Source organism: Macaca thibetana, chromosome 12 (genome assembly GCF_024542745.1).
Source record: "Macaca thibetana thibetana isolate TM-01 chromosome 12, ASM2454274v1, whole genome shotgun sequence".
NCBI lineage: Eukaryota > Metazoa > Chordata > Mammalia > Primates > Cercopithecidae > Macaca > Macaca thibetana.
The window spans coordinates 40,892,565-40,911,221 of record NC_065589.1 but is presented as its reverse complement, the minus strand read 5'-3'; the positions used below and the strand labels follow the sequence as shown (position 1 = coordinate 40,911,221).

Genomic DNA, 18,657 nt, shown 5'->3' with positions numbered 1-18,657 from the left:
AAATGTTGACCATTATTATTCCATTCTTCTTTTCCTGGGTAATGTCTTATTTACCATCAAGATAACTAATACTTTATAATATAAAATATAAAGCCAACATAGTGAAATGAATCATTAAAAATATAATTTATCAACCTTTATTGTATGAGCCATTTGAAATAAGATGATGATAGGATTGCTGTGCATTTCAGCAAAATCCCAGAGAAATGGCACTTCCCTGGCCTTATTTTCTCCCACTTTTAACTACTTATTTTCTGTTCTTTACTAAGCACATGCTATATGCAGATTATGCTGCTGGATGCTGTGAAGGATGAGAAGAGAAACTCATATCTTTGTTCTGTCATTTGTAGTCTTAACGGAGCACATGATTCAAGTCACAAGTGTATAAAAGACATAAACTAAGATTTTAGAGAACAAGTTAGTCTCAGTGTGACTGATGGAGTCAGTAGATTTTGAAATGAGCTTGTAAGGATGGGTTATGCAAACAGGCATGGAAAAAGCAATTTGGAAAATGAGTTTATAACTGAATTTGATATCCTTTTCAAAAGTCTTTCAGAGCCCCTGGGAAATACATCATTTTGAATTTAATTGGAGGGCCAAATGGGCTATTGGTTTAGCCAGAGATTCATCCTGGTAGGATCAGGTGCATTCTGGGAGAAGGCATGGTTTTAAATGTTTAATGTAATGGAAACTGCATTAACTAATGTACTTATTAATGGTCTCCATGAAAGGATGATCAGATTTGGAAAGAGATGTATGGGTAGGTTAAAGAGTATTTGTGAACGTAATAGAAATTCCCAGGTCACCTGCATAAGAGGAAGGTCTCCTTTGTGAGCTTGAGTTTGTCAATTGCTGAAGATTGGCTTTGCTTAGATATTGCCCACAGCCAAGTTTTTCAGGTTGACATTTAACTGTAACAGTGAAACCTTTTGCCAGGTTTGCTAACGGATGGTTCTCAGCATGGTTCAGAAAAGCTGGATCCGTTTTGTTCTGTATGCTAAATGTTTCTTTCATTGCATATTTACGGAGGAATTGCCTCTCCATCACAGGTGTTTACAATTACATTTAGTAGTCAACTGTGGACTTTCTTGGTTTGTTTTATGGACTTACCTTACCGAATGCTTTGCTTGTGTAATATTAAAAACCACAAGAGGATTTCTGACACATTGGAGGTTGTTAGGAATCCAATTTCCAACAATGAATGTTTCTTTTTACACCACTATAAAAGCTTGGAGCCCTTGTTAAAAGAGCCCTCTCCCCTCAAGAAGATATGAGGCTTCATTTGGAAACTTTGGCACTGTCCCATTTTTCCTGTAAGAACTTTAAGGATGTGAGACCAGGGAGACAGGAGGTTAAATGAGAAGGGCTGGAAGGCAAAATAAGAACAGCTGGAGTTCATTAGCTAAAATCCAGGGTCACTAGCTAAAAAGGCAACCGAAAGGCACGTGCAGGAAAACTGAACAAGTAATGCAGCCTTCTTTAAACAGCCTTGAAGCAGGAATTGCTTTTCCTGAACAATTTGGCTGCCCTGATGCTATAGCAGCCAAAGATTTATTAAGTATGATTTTACTACATATATGGTCTCTTTCTATACAGGTAGAATACATGTGGCAATTTACTAGTCTGGTCATTTGGAGTACTATTTTCATTTGACCTTAACATGTGATATTATGAAACTAGCAAAAGTATGAACAGCACTAAGGGAAATATATGGGGTTTTTTTTTTTTTTTTTTTTTTTAGATGAAGTTTTGCTCTTGTTGCCCAGGCTGGAGTGCAGTGGCACGATCTCGGCTCACTGCAACCTCTGCCTTCGGGATTCAAGCAATTCTCCTGCCTCAGCCTCCCGAGTAGCTGGGATCACAGGCATACACCACCGCACCCGGCTAATTTTGTATTTTTAGTAGAAACGGGGTTTCACCATGTTGGCCAGGCTGGTCTTGAACTCCTGACCTCAGGTGATCCACCTGTCTCAGCCTCCCAAGGGAAATATATCTTAATACATGTGTCAGGTGCTTTTCATACTTATTTCAATCCTCTTAATAACCCTTAGAGGTAGATATTATTAATATTATTCCACTATATGGCAGTGATTCAAACCAAATCTCTCTGATTCAAAAATTTGTATGCTTTCTATACACCCACTCTAGAAATATTCATTTAGCACCTACTATGACCAGGCACTCTGCTGAACTGCTAGATACGCAGCAATACACAAAATAGATGTGTTCCCTACCACTCTCATTCCTTTGCTAATTAAGAAAAGCAGAGGCCTTCATAGTACCTTAGAAATCTCTCACAATTGACTCTAGAATTGTATTTTAAGTGTTTATTTTTACAACTAGGAGAAAATACTTTCATTTGAATAGGTTAATGTGTTATGTTTTTACATAGTATAACATTTCTTAGTTTTATGAACTTTATAGCAATATCTTAATAATGTGCATTGTTTTAAATATTTTTGTTCAAGTGGTCAACTTTTGGTTTAAACTGAGGACTTTCAGCCTGCTAATAGCATTTTTCTTAGGAAGGAGTCGTATAACTAATCTTTTTTGAGGACCAGGCACATGACATAATCTCCCTTTCCCCCTACATAATATATTTTTTAAAAACCTTTATATTAACCCTAGGAAGTAAAATGTGCTATTTTTGTTTTAGAGAAAAGAAATTCCAGCCTCAGAGAGGTTAGGTAACTTGTCTGAGGTCACAGAGATAGTAATCAGAGTTGTTAGAATCCGTATCTATTCTATTTAAAATCCTTTCTACTTTATTATGATGGATTTGGAAATGCTTAACTAAAGTATTTGTTTAGCAACAGTAAATATAAAAATAGAAATCTGTTTTTCATGATACATTTTGTATAAACATTAAGGAAAATGCAGAAGAAGTATTTTTTTAATCTTTAATTTTAGATTCAAGGGATACATGTCCAGGTTTATTGCATGAGTATATTGCATGATGCTGAGGTATCCTGTCACCCAAATAGTGAATATAGTACCTGATAGGTCATTTTTCAACCTGTGTCCCCCTCCCTTCCTCTCCCCTTTTGGAGTCCCTGGTGCAGTGTCTATTATTCTCATCTTATGTCTGGGTGTACCCAATACCCCCACTTATTAGCTTCCACTTGTAAGTGAGAACATGTGGAATTTGGTTTTCTGTTCCTGCGTTAATTCACTTAGGATAATGGCCTCCATCTGCATCCATGTTGCTGCTAAGGACACGATTTTGTTCTTTGTGTGTGTGTGTGGCTGCATAGTATTTTATGATGCCAGTGTACCGATTTTCTTTATCCAATCCACCATTGCTGGGCACCTAGGTTGAGTCCATGTCTTTGCTATTGTGAAGAGTGCTGTGACGAACATACAAGTCTAGGTGTCTTTTTGACAGAACAATTTATTTTCTTTTGGGTATATACCCAGGAATGGAATTGCTGGGTCAAATGGTAATTCTGTTTTTGGTTTTTTTGAGGCAGGAGGTGGGACTCGACTCCAGAGGTGGGGCTTGAACACTGAACCAAATTTAGGACTAGCCGGAACAGGGCCTGGGTGGAGACAGCTTTCCAGAAGACACACCCACCAGTGTGCCATGTCAGTTTACCATTGCCATTGCAACACCTGAAAGTTACCACCCTTTCCCATGGCAACAACCTGACAACCTGGAATTACCACTCTTTTCCTAAAACTTTCTGCATAAACTGCCCCTTAATTTGCATATAATTAAAATTGGGTATAAATGTAACTGTAGAGCTACCTCTGAGCTGCTACTCTGGGCACACTGCCTATACAGTAGCCTTGCTCTGCAAGGAGCAGTACACCCACTGCTGCTGAACACTGCTGCTTCAATAAAAGCTGCTGTCTAACACTGCAGGCTCACCCTTGAATTCTTTCCTGGGTGAAGCTAAGAACCCTCCCAGGCTAAGCCCCAGTTTTGGGGCTCGCCTGCCCTGCCTCACTCTGAGAAATTTCTAAACTGTTTTCCACAGTAGCTGAACTAATTAACATTCCCACCCACAGTGTGTAAGCATTCCCTTTTCTTCTCAAGTTTACCAACATCCATTAATTTTTTACTTTTAAATAATAGCCTTTTTGACTGGTGTGAGATGGTATCTCATTGAGGTTTTGATTTGCATTTCTCCGATGATTCGTAATGTTGAGCAATTTTTTCATATGTTTGTTGGCCACTTGTGTGTCCAGAAGAAATATTTTAAATAAAATAACATATCATGTTGTATATTCATCAATTCTGATTCTATCATTGATTCTACAGTGCCGGTAATTGCAGTGTTTAAATTAGAAACAGCTCAGCTAAGAATCTTTTAAGATCATTCTCTAGTAGAAAAACATTACAAAGTAATGATTCCCAATCCATATATGAGAAAACTGAGCCAAAAATAGGCTAAGGGTCCTCTCTAAGGTCACACAATGAGGCAGGGGAGGAGGCTGATTAGAACCTCTGAACTGCCAATGACCACAAATAGTCTAGGGTATGCCTGGTTGACAGAAAGTCTACCATTGAACACAATCAAATCACATCACAAATATAGCAAATCCACTGTGCATAGTTACATCTTTATAAAACAAAACAATGCCAGGATAATGGTATGTGATCAGCATTACAATTCCAAAAATACCAAGACAACTACTTATCTGACACTTGTCTTACTATTTCTCTAACATTTATCTAAAATTATTTCAATTATTTCTTTTCTTGGAATGCATAACTTGACTCATTGATTTGTGATTCTCAGTTCAGAGGAAATGTAACAACAGGGACTAGAAACACTTTTTAATTCAATGTCCAATGAAGGTTGGGGAGGACTCCATCCTTGACTCATTATATGATTCCTCATAAACTCATTACAATTGGCCTGACTTTCATTAATTCATGAGCATTTATTGAGCACCACATGCCAGGCCTGTGCTAGTGCTGGAGATGCAAAGACAAGGGCAAGTTCAATCCATGCCCTCAATGAGTTTACAGCCTAAAGACGACTTTGACTACCAGGCCTTCATTATATAGAGCCACATCCTAGGACTTTGGAGAATCAGCTTTCTTCTGGAGACTTAAAGATATCCCTATTTACTTTTGTGTCATTTATTTGAAGAAAAACAAAAATAAGTATACATAGGATACATGAATAATAAAAAACACTATTTTATGAGACTCAGAATGCTAATTTTAGGATCTTTGCCCTTCTCAGTTGATTTTTGTGTCCCTCAACTGTTTAGTCTGCAGGACAGATATCACATCCTGCTGTGCAGTTTATAAAATGTCCTTAAAATTAGAAGAAAGAAAGACCTTTTCTTCCTGGGTTTAAGACCCACACATCTGAGGCTGTAGGCATTTCAGATCCCTCTGGTGGATGGACCAAAATGATAAACAATACTGTGAGATAAATGCTTTAAACATCATCTGCTCTTTCATCTGAATTCCCTATTCATTATTCAGCAAAATTCAGTTTTCATATAACGATTTCAGTAGTTCTAGGGCACTAGAAAAGCAGTAATAGGCATGGCCATAAAGCCTACAATATTTATAATCTAATGAGGGAGACAACTAAAAGAAAGGGGGAATAAAAGCATCTTCAACAGAAACACCCTTTGCCAACCAACTAGAGGTATAGAAAGGATATTAGGTAATTAGTGACCACTAATTTAAAGATAAATATTTATTGAGTGCCAGACATTGTTTTAGGCACTGGGTATATAGCAATAAACAAAAAAACAAAAGTGCCCGCTCTCAATGGAGTTTATATTCTCAATTGTGGAGACAGACAATAAGCAAATATTTATATATAATATGTCAGATGGTGGTGACAGGCACTATGGAAAAGAATAAAGCAGGGCCCAGAGAGAGAGAGGGTAGGATGGGGTAGAGGTGGGATGGTGTGGAGGGCTGCTGAGATGGGATGGAGTAGATGGCTGCTTTTTCATGTAGAATGGTCAAGGAAGTCTGTACCTGTGTGTATCATTTGAACGGAGGCTCTGAAGAAAGTGAGGAAGAATGAAGGCAGAGATGTGAGAAGAGAGGGTTACAGGAAAAGACAATGAGAAGTGTAAGACCACGGAGTGGAAATGTGTTTGCAAGTGTGTCTAAGGAACAGCTAGGAGGCCAATGAGGCTAAAGCCAAGTGAGCAAAGATGGGAGTGTGAGGAGATGACAGGTCACGATGCGCACAGCCAACACGGTGGGCAGGAAATCACAAGTCCTTTGAATTTACTCTGCATGAGTTGAGAGGCCACTGGAGGGTTTGGAACCAGGAGGCATATGCCCTAACTCATTTGAGAAGGATAGCAGTGTCTGGCTGTCCTGTGAATAAGTGGCTGTAGGAAGGAAGCGGGGAAGCAGGCAGTTGGGAGGCATTTGCAATAATTCAACCAACATATGATAGTGGCTTGGTCCAGGGTGCTGGCAGAAGGTATGGCAAGAAGGGAGGGGTTCTGGACAATCTGGAAGGTAATGCCAGTAGATCTGTATGTGATAAAAAGTTGGATGAATGGTTAAAAAGATTTCTGCAAAGAAACTGTGGGTTGTGGGTAAAACTAGTAATTCCAATGTAAGTGAACAACAGAGAAATACAAAACAGACACATTTCCTACTTCTACAAAAACTAGAATTATCAAGAAAACGACATGAAGTTTATATCCAGTATTGTTAGCAGGAAGCCTCATCCCAAGTAGGTATTGTTCCTTGACCATTTTAGCAAATGAGAGCATGAGGCCATCATAATGAACAAAACATGCCATCATGATTTATAAAGAAGCATCTGGAGTTTTAGTAATATAGTTAGGTGAGACTAAAATTATATTAATCATAAAATTAAAATATCTTAACAATATTCTTAGCAATTTCAGTTTTACCATATCCTTTTGAAATCTAATTTTGCTATATGCTTCGCAACATAGGGGTGGGGGAAAGAGAGAAATGTATGAGATAATTTATAAATAAAAATACACATAAAGTATAAGCATTCTCAACTGATGGTCAGAAAATATGGAAGGTGTTTAAGACTCTAGCAGAAACATACCATAAACAAGATTTTAAGACTGAGAGTAGAGGTTTAGTGGGGTTCAAGGTGAAAGGCAGGGGCAAGAAGCTGGCAAGAAGAGGGAAGGGATACCAATTCTAATTTGCCTCTGTAATGCTTTACATTTACCAAGGTTCCACAAATGGTATCTGATTCCATCCTCATAGCAACCCTATGAAGTAAGTCAGAAAAACGATGTCTCTTTTCCTAAGGAATGAATTGAGACTTGGGTTGAGATACTCTCCAGAGCTTACTCAGATAGGAAGTGACAGGGCCAGGATTCATATTAGGGCTTCTGGCTCCACAGACAGTTCTCCTTAAGACACTCAATAAATATGTTTGACAAATTAAGTGCTTACTCTTGGCTGAGTGTGGTACTAGGTGGTGTGGCAGCATCTCAAAAAGGGGGAAAGTCACTCCCTCAATTCCCATGTGGCCTTTAGTCTGAGACTAGGGAGATTAAACAGATGCCTGAGAAGTTGTTTATTACATTTACAAAGCAACACATTTGTAAAAGTGAAATAATAAATTTAGCCCATAAGGACTCTGGGGGCAAAAAGTAAAAATTAGAGCATTAGTCATTACAGCAAATAGGGTTAACAGGTGTGATGGAGCTCCTTTGGTGTAAGTCAGCTTAAACTGACAAGTAAAGAGAGCAATTCACTGGCTCCCAGATCTGATAACTACAGGCTGGTAGGGCATAAGAAATACCACCAGGAAGCCATGTCTCTCATTACCCAACACTGGTTTGCCGTGCCTTCATTTTATTCCCAGGCATGCTGTCACCAGGTGTTGGTAATCTGACCCCAGCAACTCCTAGCTAAATCCTACAAGTTTAGCTCTCACAATAGAAAAGAAAGCACTTCTTTTCTAATGGCACCAGCAAAACAGGGCTCTGCCAAACTTGGGTTTTGTGCCTGTCTCAGAACCAATCACTAGGCATAGGGGAGTGCCGTGCTCTGATTGGTCAGCTCTGGGTCACATGCCCACTCTTGGGTAGAGGCAGGGTCAGCCCTGCCAGATGAGCATGGTCTGAGGAAGAAGACGGTTGTTTCCCCAGGGGAAAATAGAAGTGCCCCTACTAGAAGGGAGGGTCAAATCCCTTCTGTCAGGAGGGCAAAATGACAGATTCACTAAAATAGGTTGATGACTGAAGAAAATAATTTTGTTCCTAAATTTAAGGGAGTATTTCAGTTGTTTGTTTCTAATCTTATGGAATTCTACACTGGGAGGGAGTTGGTGCAGGAGATTCATGATATGCAGGCATAGGCTACAGAATGCTGCTTTGAGTTTTTATCCTTTACTTTTCCTTTCCTTTAAGCTTTGACACGATTTATTCATGCAGGGATGCCCTGAAGTGAGCCTCATCATCTTTTTTTTTGAGATGGAGTCTTGCTCTGTCACCCAGGCTGGAGTGCAGTGGTGCAATCTTAGCTCAATGCAACCTCCGCCTCCCAGGTTCAAGCATTCTTTTGCCTCAGCTACCTGAGTGGCTGGGATTACAGGTGTGCACCACCATGCCCCACCACACCCGGCTAGTTTTTGTATTTTTAGTAGAGACGGGGTTTCACCATGTTGGCCAGGCTGGTCTCAAACTCCTGACCTCAGGTGATCCACCCATCTCGGCCTCCCTGAGTGCTGGGATCACAGGTGTGAGCCACCATGCCCAGGCCTCATGGTCTCTTTATTGTACCTTTTCTAGTCTCTGCTTTCCTGAAGCCAGAGGTCTTCCTATCTCCGGAAGCTCAAAGACAGACTTTCAAACCCCTCCCAACCACTTGGCCTTTTGTGATGACTTCTTCCCTTCAAGGCTGCCTTTAGTAACCTATTACTGAAGAGGCGAGAGAAAGCCCTCAGCCTTCTCCACTTTCACCTCCCTGGGCTCCCCAAGTTTGGCTGACTCCTCTTTTCAAGTTCACATTTTCTCCTTTCCACAGAGGTTTGCAACATTACCTTTAGGAAATCCTCTCCAGTCTCTATCATGTTTCAACAGTTCTTTACCCCATGCTCTTATCCCTGTCTCCCACCAATCATATCCACCGGCCTTATTGACCGTTTGTGAGAGTTAGAATTTTGGAGACTGGTCATGTGTCACAAAATCCTGCTTTAGAAGGCAGAACACTCCATTTCCTACTCGTCCGAAGCACTTTATCTCTCAGGCCTCTCCTCCTGTAGCTCTGAAGCTAGGTTGATGAGATTCCCAAAGGGGAGCATTTAGTGATCTGAGTGCTTTGATGAAATTGATTAGGTAAATGGAAACATATTTTTTGCAACTACTGTAGCCTGTAGGAACAATAAGTTGTGTAAATGCAATGTTTTGCCATTTTTGAAATAATGAAGGTTCTTTGTAATTTTAAATATTCTTTTGCAACAAGAGATTGTTTTCCAGCAGTAAAATAGCCAGAATGTTTGATGTGAAATGTTTAAAAAATATATACTGCCTGATATCTTTAGAGCAGCACTTTCATTATCAATGATGGATTTAACATTTTGTTGAATTTTTCTAGCTTCTCTCCTGAAGGGTTTGAAACATGCCAATATTGTGCTTCTGCATGACATAATCCACACCAAAGAGACACTGACATTCGTTTTTGAATACATGGTGAGTTGTTCGAGCATTTTACAACACATGAGAAAAATAGCCTGGTACTTGTATAATGAATCTGTTAATATTTTATGGCATGATAAAACTTTTATTACACAATGTGGAAAGTATCATGGAAATATTCATTATTGTGATTAGTAGAACCTTATTGTTCCCACATCCGTCTTTGGTCCTGCTTCCTTACCCATGACTTTTGCTGTCCTTTTTCCCCTCATCAGCAATAATAAATGAGGATCTTGAGTTTACCTCCTAAATAAAGCCTTTGCACTTATTTTTAATCTAGTTTTAATCACTATCTGAGCAGAATCCAACATTTTTTTCATTGACAATAAAGGTAAAAATCACAAGATATTTAAAAATTGTATGCAAGCTTGCTAAAGAATAACTCATGTTGTATTTTTGGAAGAAAAAATATTTAAATAAGCAGAAAGAACTTGTAAGGTATGTGTACTTGACTTGCCTCCAAGGACACTTGGAGAGTGAAAAATTCCTGCGTCGTCGTGTTCAGTGCCAGTCATTTAAAATGAGCATCTCTGTGCTGAGAAACAGGCTTTGTTCTAAGAGCCACCAGTTAGAAAGACACACTGTGTTTGACCTTAACAGTGGGTTCTCAGAAAACCTGGTTATATTCCTTTTGTACCTTTTTCTTAAAATTCTGTACTTCGTAATACCTTCTGACAGTCAAGTCAATGTTCTGCTTTAGGAAACTATCCAAGCACCACTGAATTCACTCTCTTCTCTTTCTCTGCTGTTTTATTTAGCACACAGACCTGGCCCAGTATATGTCTCAGCATCCAGGAGGGCTTCATCCTCACAATGTCAGAGTGAGTACGTTAAGGGTCAGGACCCTCTCCTGGCTTGCCCACAGAAGGAGAGTTCTGAAACAGACTGCCTCACAACGCAAAGTCCTATGATACTAAATAAGAGGATGGACATCACTGATATTCCAGAGAAAAGTTTTGTTTTTGTTCTTTTTTAAAAAAAAAAAAAGGAAAGAAAGAAAGAAAAAAGAAAAAGAGTTGCTGAGTTGCCCCTTAAGATATAGAGCAATGTTTTCTGAGCAACCTAATGCTGTCAGTCATGGCCACATGCAAATGTGTCTTTAGATGAATAAACAAGTGAAGGAGAATTATACTAAAAGGAAAAAACTAAAGCTAGGCCATCGTAAAATAAATACCTTCTTCCTATCAGATTACTGTGGTCTGTGATGAAGTCTGCAATACTTGTTCTAGCAGATCCTATTATATATGTGGCCCTAATTCCTATTTTTCCAGTCATTAGAATAGAAATAATAATAAACTTTTAACTAGCTATAATTCTACATGTTATAAATTTTAGAAACCATTTATATTTCATACTTTTCATTCCCTAAGGTTTTATTGGCATTAATTAATTGATTGGCTCTTAAAATAACCATATGAAATTTGTATATGATATATTTATTCATTTAACTAATATTTATTTATGTATTCATTTATTCATTCATTTAAGAAATATTTATTGAGTACTTAGTGCTGTAATAAGTTCTGGGGTTTCAATAATGAATAAGTTGTGTTTCTTATTTTCAATGAGCTTAAAGTCCAGTAAGATATATGAACTTAAATAGGCAGTGAGGGCCACCCTTCAAGCGACAGCAACGCAAGATGGCAGCCACCATGGGCTCAGGCAATTTATGAAAACAGAATATATAGCCTTAAAATAGAATGTGGACCTAAATACCCAGAAGCACTCCCCTTTGTAAGATTTGTAACAAAAATTAATATGAATGGAGTTAATAGTTCTAATGGAATGGTGAACCCAAGAGCTATATCAGTGCTAGCAAAATGTCAGAATTCATATATCATCCAAGTTATCCTTCAAGAGCTTCAGCGCCTAATGATGTCTAAAGAAAATGTGAAACTCCCTCAGTTACCTGAAGGACAGTGTTACAGCAATTGATCAAAAAGAAAAATCACAGGCCCTTCCCTCTCCCCAACATTTGGTGTAAGCAGTCTTCATTTTCCACAGTAGTAAATTTTCTAAATACATCTCATAGACCTCAAAGTACTGGAAAGGAAGCTCCTATTCAAAGGAAGTTTATCTTAAGATACTGTAAATGATACTAATTTTTGTATGTTTGAAATATTTAAGTTGTTAGCCTGGCGCGGTGGCTCACGCCTGTAATCCCAGTACTTTGGGAGGCCAGGGTGGGCAGATCATGAGGTCAAGAGTTTGAGACCAGCCTAGCCAACATGGTGAAACCCTGTCTCTACTAGAGATACAAAAAATTAGTCAGGTGTGGTGGCACATGCCTGTAACCCCAGCTACTCAAGAGGGTGAGACAGGAGAATTGCTTGAGCCCAGGAGGTGGAGGTGCAGTGAGCAAAGATCGCACCACTGCACTCCAGCCTGGGTGACAGGGCAAGACTCCATCTCAAAAAAAAAAAAAAAATGTAAGTTGTGCTATAATTAATAAATAGGTGGTGAGAATCAAAGTGCTAAAGCCTATGGCCGTAGTAACTAGGAATACTGTGGGAACACATAATAAGGGAACCTAACCCAGTCTTGGAAGTAAGGTTTTGGAAAGGAATGTTTGAGAACAAAGGGTTGAGAAGAGTGAAAAAAAAAAAAAAATTAAAATACCAGTGAGCTGTGTGGAGAATGGGATAGGGAGCTAACTAGAGAAACCAAATAGGAATGTTTCATGATGTGTTAAGGACCCTGGTAAGGGTGAAGACCATTACATTATCTGTACAATCGTGGGATTTTTTTTTATGGTAATGCTTGGCAATTTGAATAGAGGAGCAGAGAATGTAGACAGTTGGATTGAGTCAGAGTTGAAGTTCTGCCAGACATATGAAAGGAAGAGACAGGTAGGCAAGAGAGTTGAAGAGATTATCAAGACAGAAGTTAAGGTGTTGGCCAGTGGTATCTAGTCTGAGTCTAATCTGAGCGAAGGAAGTGAAGATAAGCAGCTTGCTGATAGTTATGAAGAGAGTGGAAGGGTTCAAGGACCTGGAGGTGTTGATTAAATAGAAGAATGGTTGGAGAAAGAATAACTGTGAGAGAGTGAGATTTTCAGGCTTGAGTGACTCTCACATAGCAGACACTGTGCTAAATGCTTCGAAGGAAAACTAGGCATAAAAGACATGATCCCTGCCCTCAAGGGAGTACAGCCAAAAACAAGAGATAAGAAATAGGCACCAATACTATTACAGTACACTTGTGTAGAATGTCAAGAAAGAAATACAATCTAGTACTATAGATGTGCAAGGGCATCAAAGATATCTTCTAGTTTTAAGAAGTTTGAGATCTTAGGCCGGGCACGGTGGCTCACGCCTGTAATCGCAGCACTGTGGGAAGCAAGGTGGGTGGATCACAAGGTCGGGAGATCGAGACCATCCTGGCTAACACAGTGAAACACCGTCTCTACTAAAAAAACACAAGAAAAAAAAAATTAGCCGGGCATGGTGGCAGGCGCCTGTAGTCCCAGCTACTCAGGAGGCTGAGGCAGGAGAATGGCGTGAACCCAGGATGTGGAGCTTGCAGTGAGCCAAGATCCTGCCACTGCACTCTACCCTGGGTGACAGAGCGAGATTCTGTCTCAAAAAAAAAAAAAAAGAAATTTCAGATCTTAAACACACTGTATTTCAAGAGTCTGGAATAGGAGAGCATGTTACAGGGAGAGAAAATGTTTTCAGCAAAGGTACAAGGTAGGGAAATAGAGGATATGTTCAGGGAAGAGGACCCAAAAGTCATGGCTTGTTAGGGTTAGAGGAAACACAGTGTTTTGCAATCTCCAAGTTCCATTAGTGCGTTTTGAAATCAATATGGTGGTTAGCAACCTGCGTTTTTAAGAATGAAATAAATAAATGAGAAGAGAATAGAAAATATTAGCATGCATTACATTTTGAAAGAACAAGTATTATTTTCTGCAACTTTTGCTCCAATTGTAACTGTACTTATATTTTTAATGTATGGATGTGAATACCAGATACATATATATTTCTTACTGTAGACTGCGGTAAAAAAATCTTTAAAGCACTAGCCTGGTCTAACTTCCTTATTTTGCAGAGGAGAAATCCAAGATCTGAGAGGACAAACATTTTGCCTGAGGTTACAGAACCAACTTATGCCATTGCTAAAAGCGATTCTTAGTTAAAATTCTTTCCCACTAGTGCCATAGTTCTGTTGACCTGAAATACAGAATATATTAGTTCTAGTTCTGTTGACCTGAAATACAGAATATATTAGTTCTGTTGACCTGAAATACAGAATATATTAGTGAAACAGCATATACAAGTCTGGGGAAATAGATTGGGTAGGTGGCTGAGAGCCTCATTTTCTAAGAAATGTGGACCTTGGGCAGGGTATGGTGGTTCATACCTATAATCCCAGCACTTTGGGAGGCCAAGTCAGAAGATCACTTGTGCCCAAGAATTCAAGACTAGCATGGGCAACATAGCAAGACCTCATCTCTACAAAAAATTTAAAAATCAGCTGAGCATGGTGGCATACACCTGCAGTCCCGCTACCTGGGAGGCTAGGTGGGTGGATCATTTGAGCCCAGGAGTTTGAGGCTGAGGTGAGCCATGATCACACAACTACACTCCAGCTTGAGTGACAAAGGAAGACCCCGTCCCTAAAAAAGAAAGAAATGTGAATTTTATTCCTTGGAGAGTACAGTCAGTAGTCATTAAATTTGAGCTGAGGGAAAATGATATGATCAGAAGAAATTCATATCACTGTGGTCTGTAGGATGTATGAAAGGAAAGAAGAGACTAGAGTCAGGGATTCCACTTAAGAATTTTTTGTTTGTTTGTTTTGAGACAGAGTCTCGTTTTGTTACCCAGGCTAGAGTGCAGTGGTGCAGTCATGGCTCACCTCAGCCTCAAACTCCCAGCCTCAAATGATCTTCCCACCTCGGCCTCCCAAAGTGCTGGAATTACAGGTGTGAGCCAAAGAATTTATTGATGTGGCCTGGCCTAATGCTTCTCAAACTTCAGTGAGCAGACAAGTGACCAGAGACCTGACTCAGCAAGTCTGGGGTTAAACCTGAACCTCTGCATTCTAACATGAGCCAAGCTGATGCAGATGGTGCTGATCAAGAGCCAAGCACTGAGCAAGGATCTAGTTAGCAATTAGTAATCAAGTACAACATTATGGTAGTGACAATGAGAATGGAGAGGAATGTGAAAATCAGTAACAAAGAAGAGTTCACCTCTTGGTAATGTGAGCATGAGGAGGGAAAGGATGGGGCCAAACATAACTGGTTTTGAGTTTGACTGACGAGGAGAATTGTAGCTCTATTAACAGAAATAGGAGAAGAAGTTGGTTTGGAAAGAAAGAGGAGGAGTCCTGTTTCAGACATGTTGAGGTCCCAGGTGAGACAGAATCTCCAAAGGGAAATGAGCAGTAGGCAATCTAAAAGGAAATCTGTGCTCAGAAGGGAGCTGTGAGCTGGACGTGTAGATCTCAGGGTCTTCAGCACATAGAGTTTAGAAGACAAGGAATAGGCAACCAAAAGAGCAAATACACAAAGAGAGGAGGACTGATGATGAGACTTTTGCCTTTTGGGATGAGAAGAGGAACAGGAAATTAAGGAACGAAGGGAAGCAGCTTATAGGAATGCAGAGCATCTGGAAAAAATTACACACTGTCATGGAAGTTAAGGGAAGAAGCAATTTCAAGAAGGAGGGTATAGTGGACAGTATTGCAAGCATCGGAAATACAGCTAAAAGTCATACTCTTGACTGCATTGACCTTGTGGATTTGTGAGGGACACACTAATAAATAAAGGAATTTATTGTGGGTATATGGAGGCACAAAGGAAGAGGTTATCCAAATCAAAGCAGGTGGGAGTAAGGATGAGTTCTCCAAGGTGGAGGCATCAGTGAATGTGTGAAGGGGCACAGAGCATCCATGCCCATCCCAGGCAATCCTCCTCCAGAAGCCTCCATGAGAGTTCAGCTATCCAGAAGGTCTCTGTACCCTAATCTTTCTGGGTTCTGCAGAGGCTTCATTGTGTAGGCATGATTTATTAAACTATTGGCCACTGGTGATCAACTTAACCTTCTGGTGATCAACTTAACCTTCAGCCCCTCTCCCCTCCCTAATCGGGTCTTGGTCTTTCCAGTGACCAGTCCCTATCCTAAAGCTACCCAAGGGTCTGCCAGCTATCGGTCAACTCTACAAAAAAGACATCACTTTGGAGATTCTAAGGATTTTAGGAGTTGGCTGCCAGGAATCTAGTTGAAGATCAAACATATATTTCACAACATCACAGTCGTGCTATTTTATATAAGGAGCCATTAAGTGGTTTTAAACAAAGAGGTGATAAATTCAGATTTTCTTTTTATAAAGCTTACACTGATGACAGTGTAGTGAATAGACTGGAATGAGGGCAATACTTTTTTTTCGAAATGTTATATTCCCCTGACCCTACTTTCTCCTTGTTTTCTTCTACCTCTCTCCCTCTACTTATTCCCTGAATGCTGGTATCTGTTAAGGTTCCAGCCTTGTCAGTGAGGCTAATCAGAACCACAGTGGTACAGATGTGAGATGATGGTAGGAGAAAGTGGGCAGATATGAGACCAATTACTTAGCCAGAACTGATGGGAAAAACAAGAGTCAGCGATATTTTTTTCTGGATTTGAGTATTAAGATGGATAATGGTGCCAGTCACTGTGATAGAGAATCAGAAAGAAAAATTTACTTTGGAGAGATACGGTGAATGGTGTTTTAGACATGCTAAGTTTGAGGTGATTGCGGGATGTACAGGCAAACTCCAGACTATGTGGGCCTAAAGTAGAAAGGCAATCTGAATTGGAGATAAAGATTTTGAAATCATCAGAATACAGTTGTTCATTAGAGCACTGTCAATGGGTAAGATAGCTAAGACAGCATGTGTAGAGTGATAACAGAAGATCAAAGATGGAGCCCTAAGAATATCAATATGTTATTATTTATTATTTTATTATGTTTTATTTTTTTAATTTAATTTTTATTTATTTGTTTATTTTTTAGATGGGAGTCTCTGTTGCCCAGGCTGGAGTGCAGTGGCGCAATCTCAGCTCACTGCAACCTCTGCTTCCTGGGTTCAAGCAAGCCTCCTGCCTCAGCCTCTCGAGTAGCTGGGTCTACAGACACCCCCCACCTCGCCCGACTAATTTTTGTATTTTTAGTAGAGGCGGGGTTTCACCATGTTGGCCAGGCTGGTCTTGAACTTCTGACCTTAAGTGATCCACCTGCCTTGGCCTTCCAAAGTCCTGGGACTGCAGGTATGAGCCACTGTGCCTGGCCTATTTTTATTTTTTATAGAGATGGTTTCTTGCTGTGTTGCCCAGGCTGGTCTCAAACTCCTGGACTCAAGCACTCCTCCTGCCTTGGCCTCCCAAAGTTCTGGGATTACACGTGTGAGTCCCTGCGCCTGGCCAGAATATCAATATATTAGATATCAGTAGAAGTAGAATCTATAAAAAGAACAGCCAGAGGGGTAGAAAAAAAATTAGGAGATTGTGGAACCGAAAGAAGAGAGCAGCACCTCAGGAAGGAAGGCATGGTCTATGATGCCAAATGCTGCAAAGATAAGGAATAAGAGGTATCCATTGGGTTTCATAGGAAAAGTCATAGGAAACCATGGTAAAAAACACTGTGAATGACACAATCATTGCAAAAGCATTTTTATAGGGGGATGAATTTTGTATTTCAGAGGACAAACAATTCCATACAATGGCAAGATCTAGTGTGTGACCACCGGAGTTAGTGTCTGAAGTGGACTGGAGAAGCAGATCATTGGAGCTGAGAGGTTGGCTAGAGCTGTTCTCATGGGCACTAATGTCATAGAGGCAACAGCTGTAATCCAAGTGGCCACATCTTCAGTGAATGACAGAGAGTGATTGAGAGTTCAGTGAATGACCGCTAAAAGAAGAGTAATGGAAGATGTCACTGGATGGCATTAAAATCCAAGGGACAGGGGTTTTTACTTAAAAGTAGAGCAGTAATGGTTTTGAAGTGGTAGTGGGGAAAAGGGAGGCAGCTTATGACACTTGTCAGTGGTCAAAGGTATGAGGAAGTTATAGAAAAACTAATATCCACTTGAGAATACTATAGGGAAGCAGTGAGCTCAAGGTCTCATTTAAGGAAAGGAGCCAGAAGGAAATTCACCAGAGGTTAGCTTTTAGGTAGTTTTTAAAGCAGGATTGAGGAATGGAGAGTAAACAGTGAAAAGGTTTGGGGGAGAGGGGAGCAATAGATACGAGGCTAAACAGAGGAAGCACAGAGCAGAATGGAGATGAGCATGTTGGGAGGAAAAGGAATAGTCGGAAGCTTGTATTTTGAGTTGTGACCATGGAAGGCAGGGTGGGAATCCTAGTGAGGTTATCTTGTTTCATATTTCTAGTAGAATGAGTCCCAGGGATCAGGGGGATGGAAGGACTCAGGCTTCCCTATAAGGAGTTGGCTAACGGATCTCATTGGTTTTTGAGTAACTCCTGGCCCAGATGGCACTAGTTCAATGGAATTATTTTGTTCCCCCAAACCTTATTGAGTTGGAAACAGGTCTAACCCCTGGGATTTGGGAAGCCTTTCTGGAAAGAGTCACCCACAGTCTGGCTGATGTTGAACTGTGCAGACGCCATCATATTTGGTGATGTTAGGATGCAGTAACTGGTGAAGCTTCTGCAGTGTTGAAGGAAGAATCCAGGTTGGGAGGGATGAAAGGGTGAGTGGGTCGTGAGGTTTGTCAGCACAAAAGTTTTGAGAAATGTGGTTATAAAATGCCATACCTTAATGCTGCAGTGCTTTACCACTTACAAATGCCTGTAGACGTATCTGGCAGAGAGGAAAGGGGTTGAATGGCAAGAAGGTGGGAAGTGACTGTGGCTAATTAGTGAGAACAGTCTACACTCGAGACATAAAAGGCATTTCAAGCTGACCTACTAAGAAGTTCTGTCTCTGACTCAGCCAGCTCGCTCTCTCCTTCCCTCTCATGTTTTCATTTTCTGTCTTTTCTCTAGTTTCTCAGGATGGTATAGTGGAGTCAGACAA

General features: G+C 40.1%; 2 protein-coding genes across 2 annotated transcripts in view; both read left to right on the top strand.

The window, feature by feature from the left end:
- Positions 1–18,657, top strand: part of CDK15 (cyclin dependent kinase 15) — a 117,123-nt gene that overhangs the window by 32,511 nt on the left and 65,955 nt on the right. The window contains exons 6-7 of the mRNA XM_050750893.1: positions 9,533–9,627; positions 10,392–10,454. Coding sequence (XP_050606850.1) covers positions 9,533–9,627; positions 10,392–10,454 — 158 coding nt within the window. The remainder of the gene's footprint in view (positions 1–9,532; positions 9,628–10,391; positions 10,455–18,657) is intronic.
- LOC126933111 (ubiquitin-conjugating enzyme E2 variant 1-like) lies at positions 10,559–11,757 on the top strand. The gene is made up of 2 exons (XM_050752676.1): positions 10,559–10,586; positions 11,237–11,757. Exons 1-2 carry the CDS (start codon positions 10,559–10,561, stop codon positions 11,566–11,568), a joined length of 360 nt encoding a protein of 119 aa, XP_050608633.1. The 3' UTR covers positions 11,569–11,757.

Coding starts and splice junctions, on each gene's coding strand:
- LOC126933111 (XM_050752676.1), top strand. CDS start 10,559: ATGGACATCACTGATATTCCAGAGAAAA. Junction 10,587..11,236: donor CACTGATATTCCAGAGAAAA/GTTTTGTTTTTG, acceptor GAACTTAAATAG/GCAGTGAGGGCCACCCTTCA.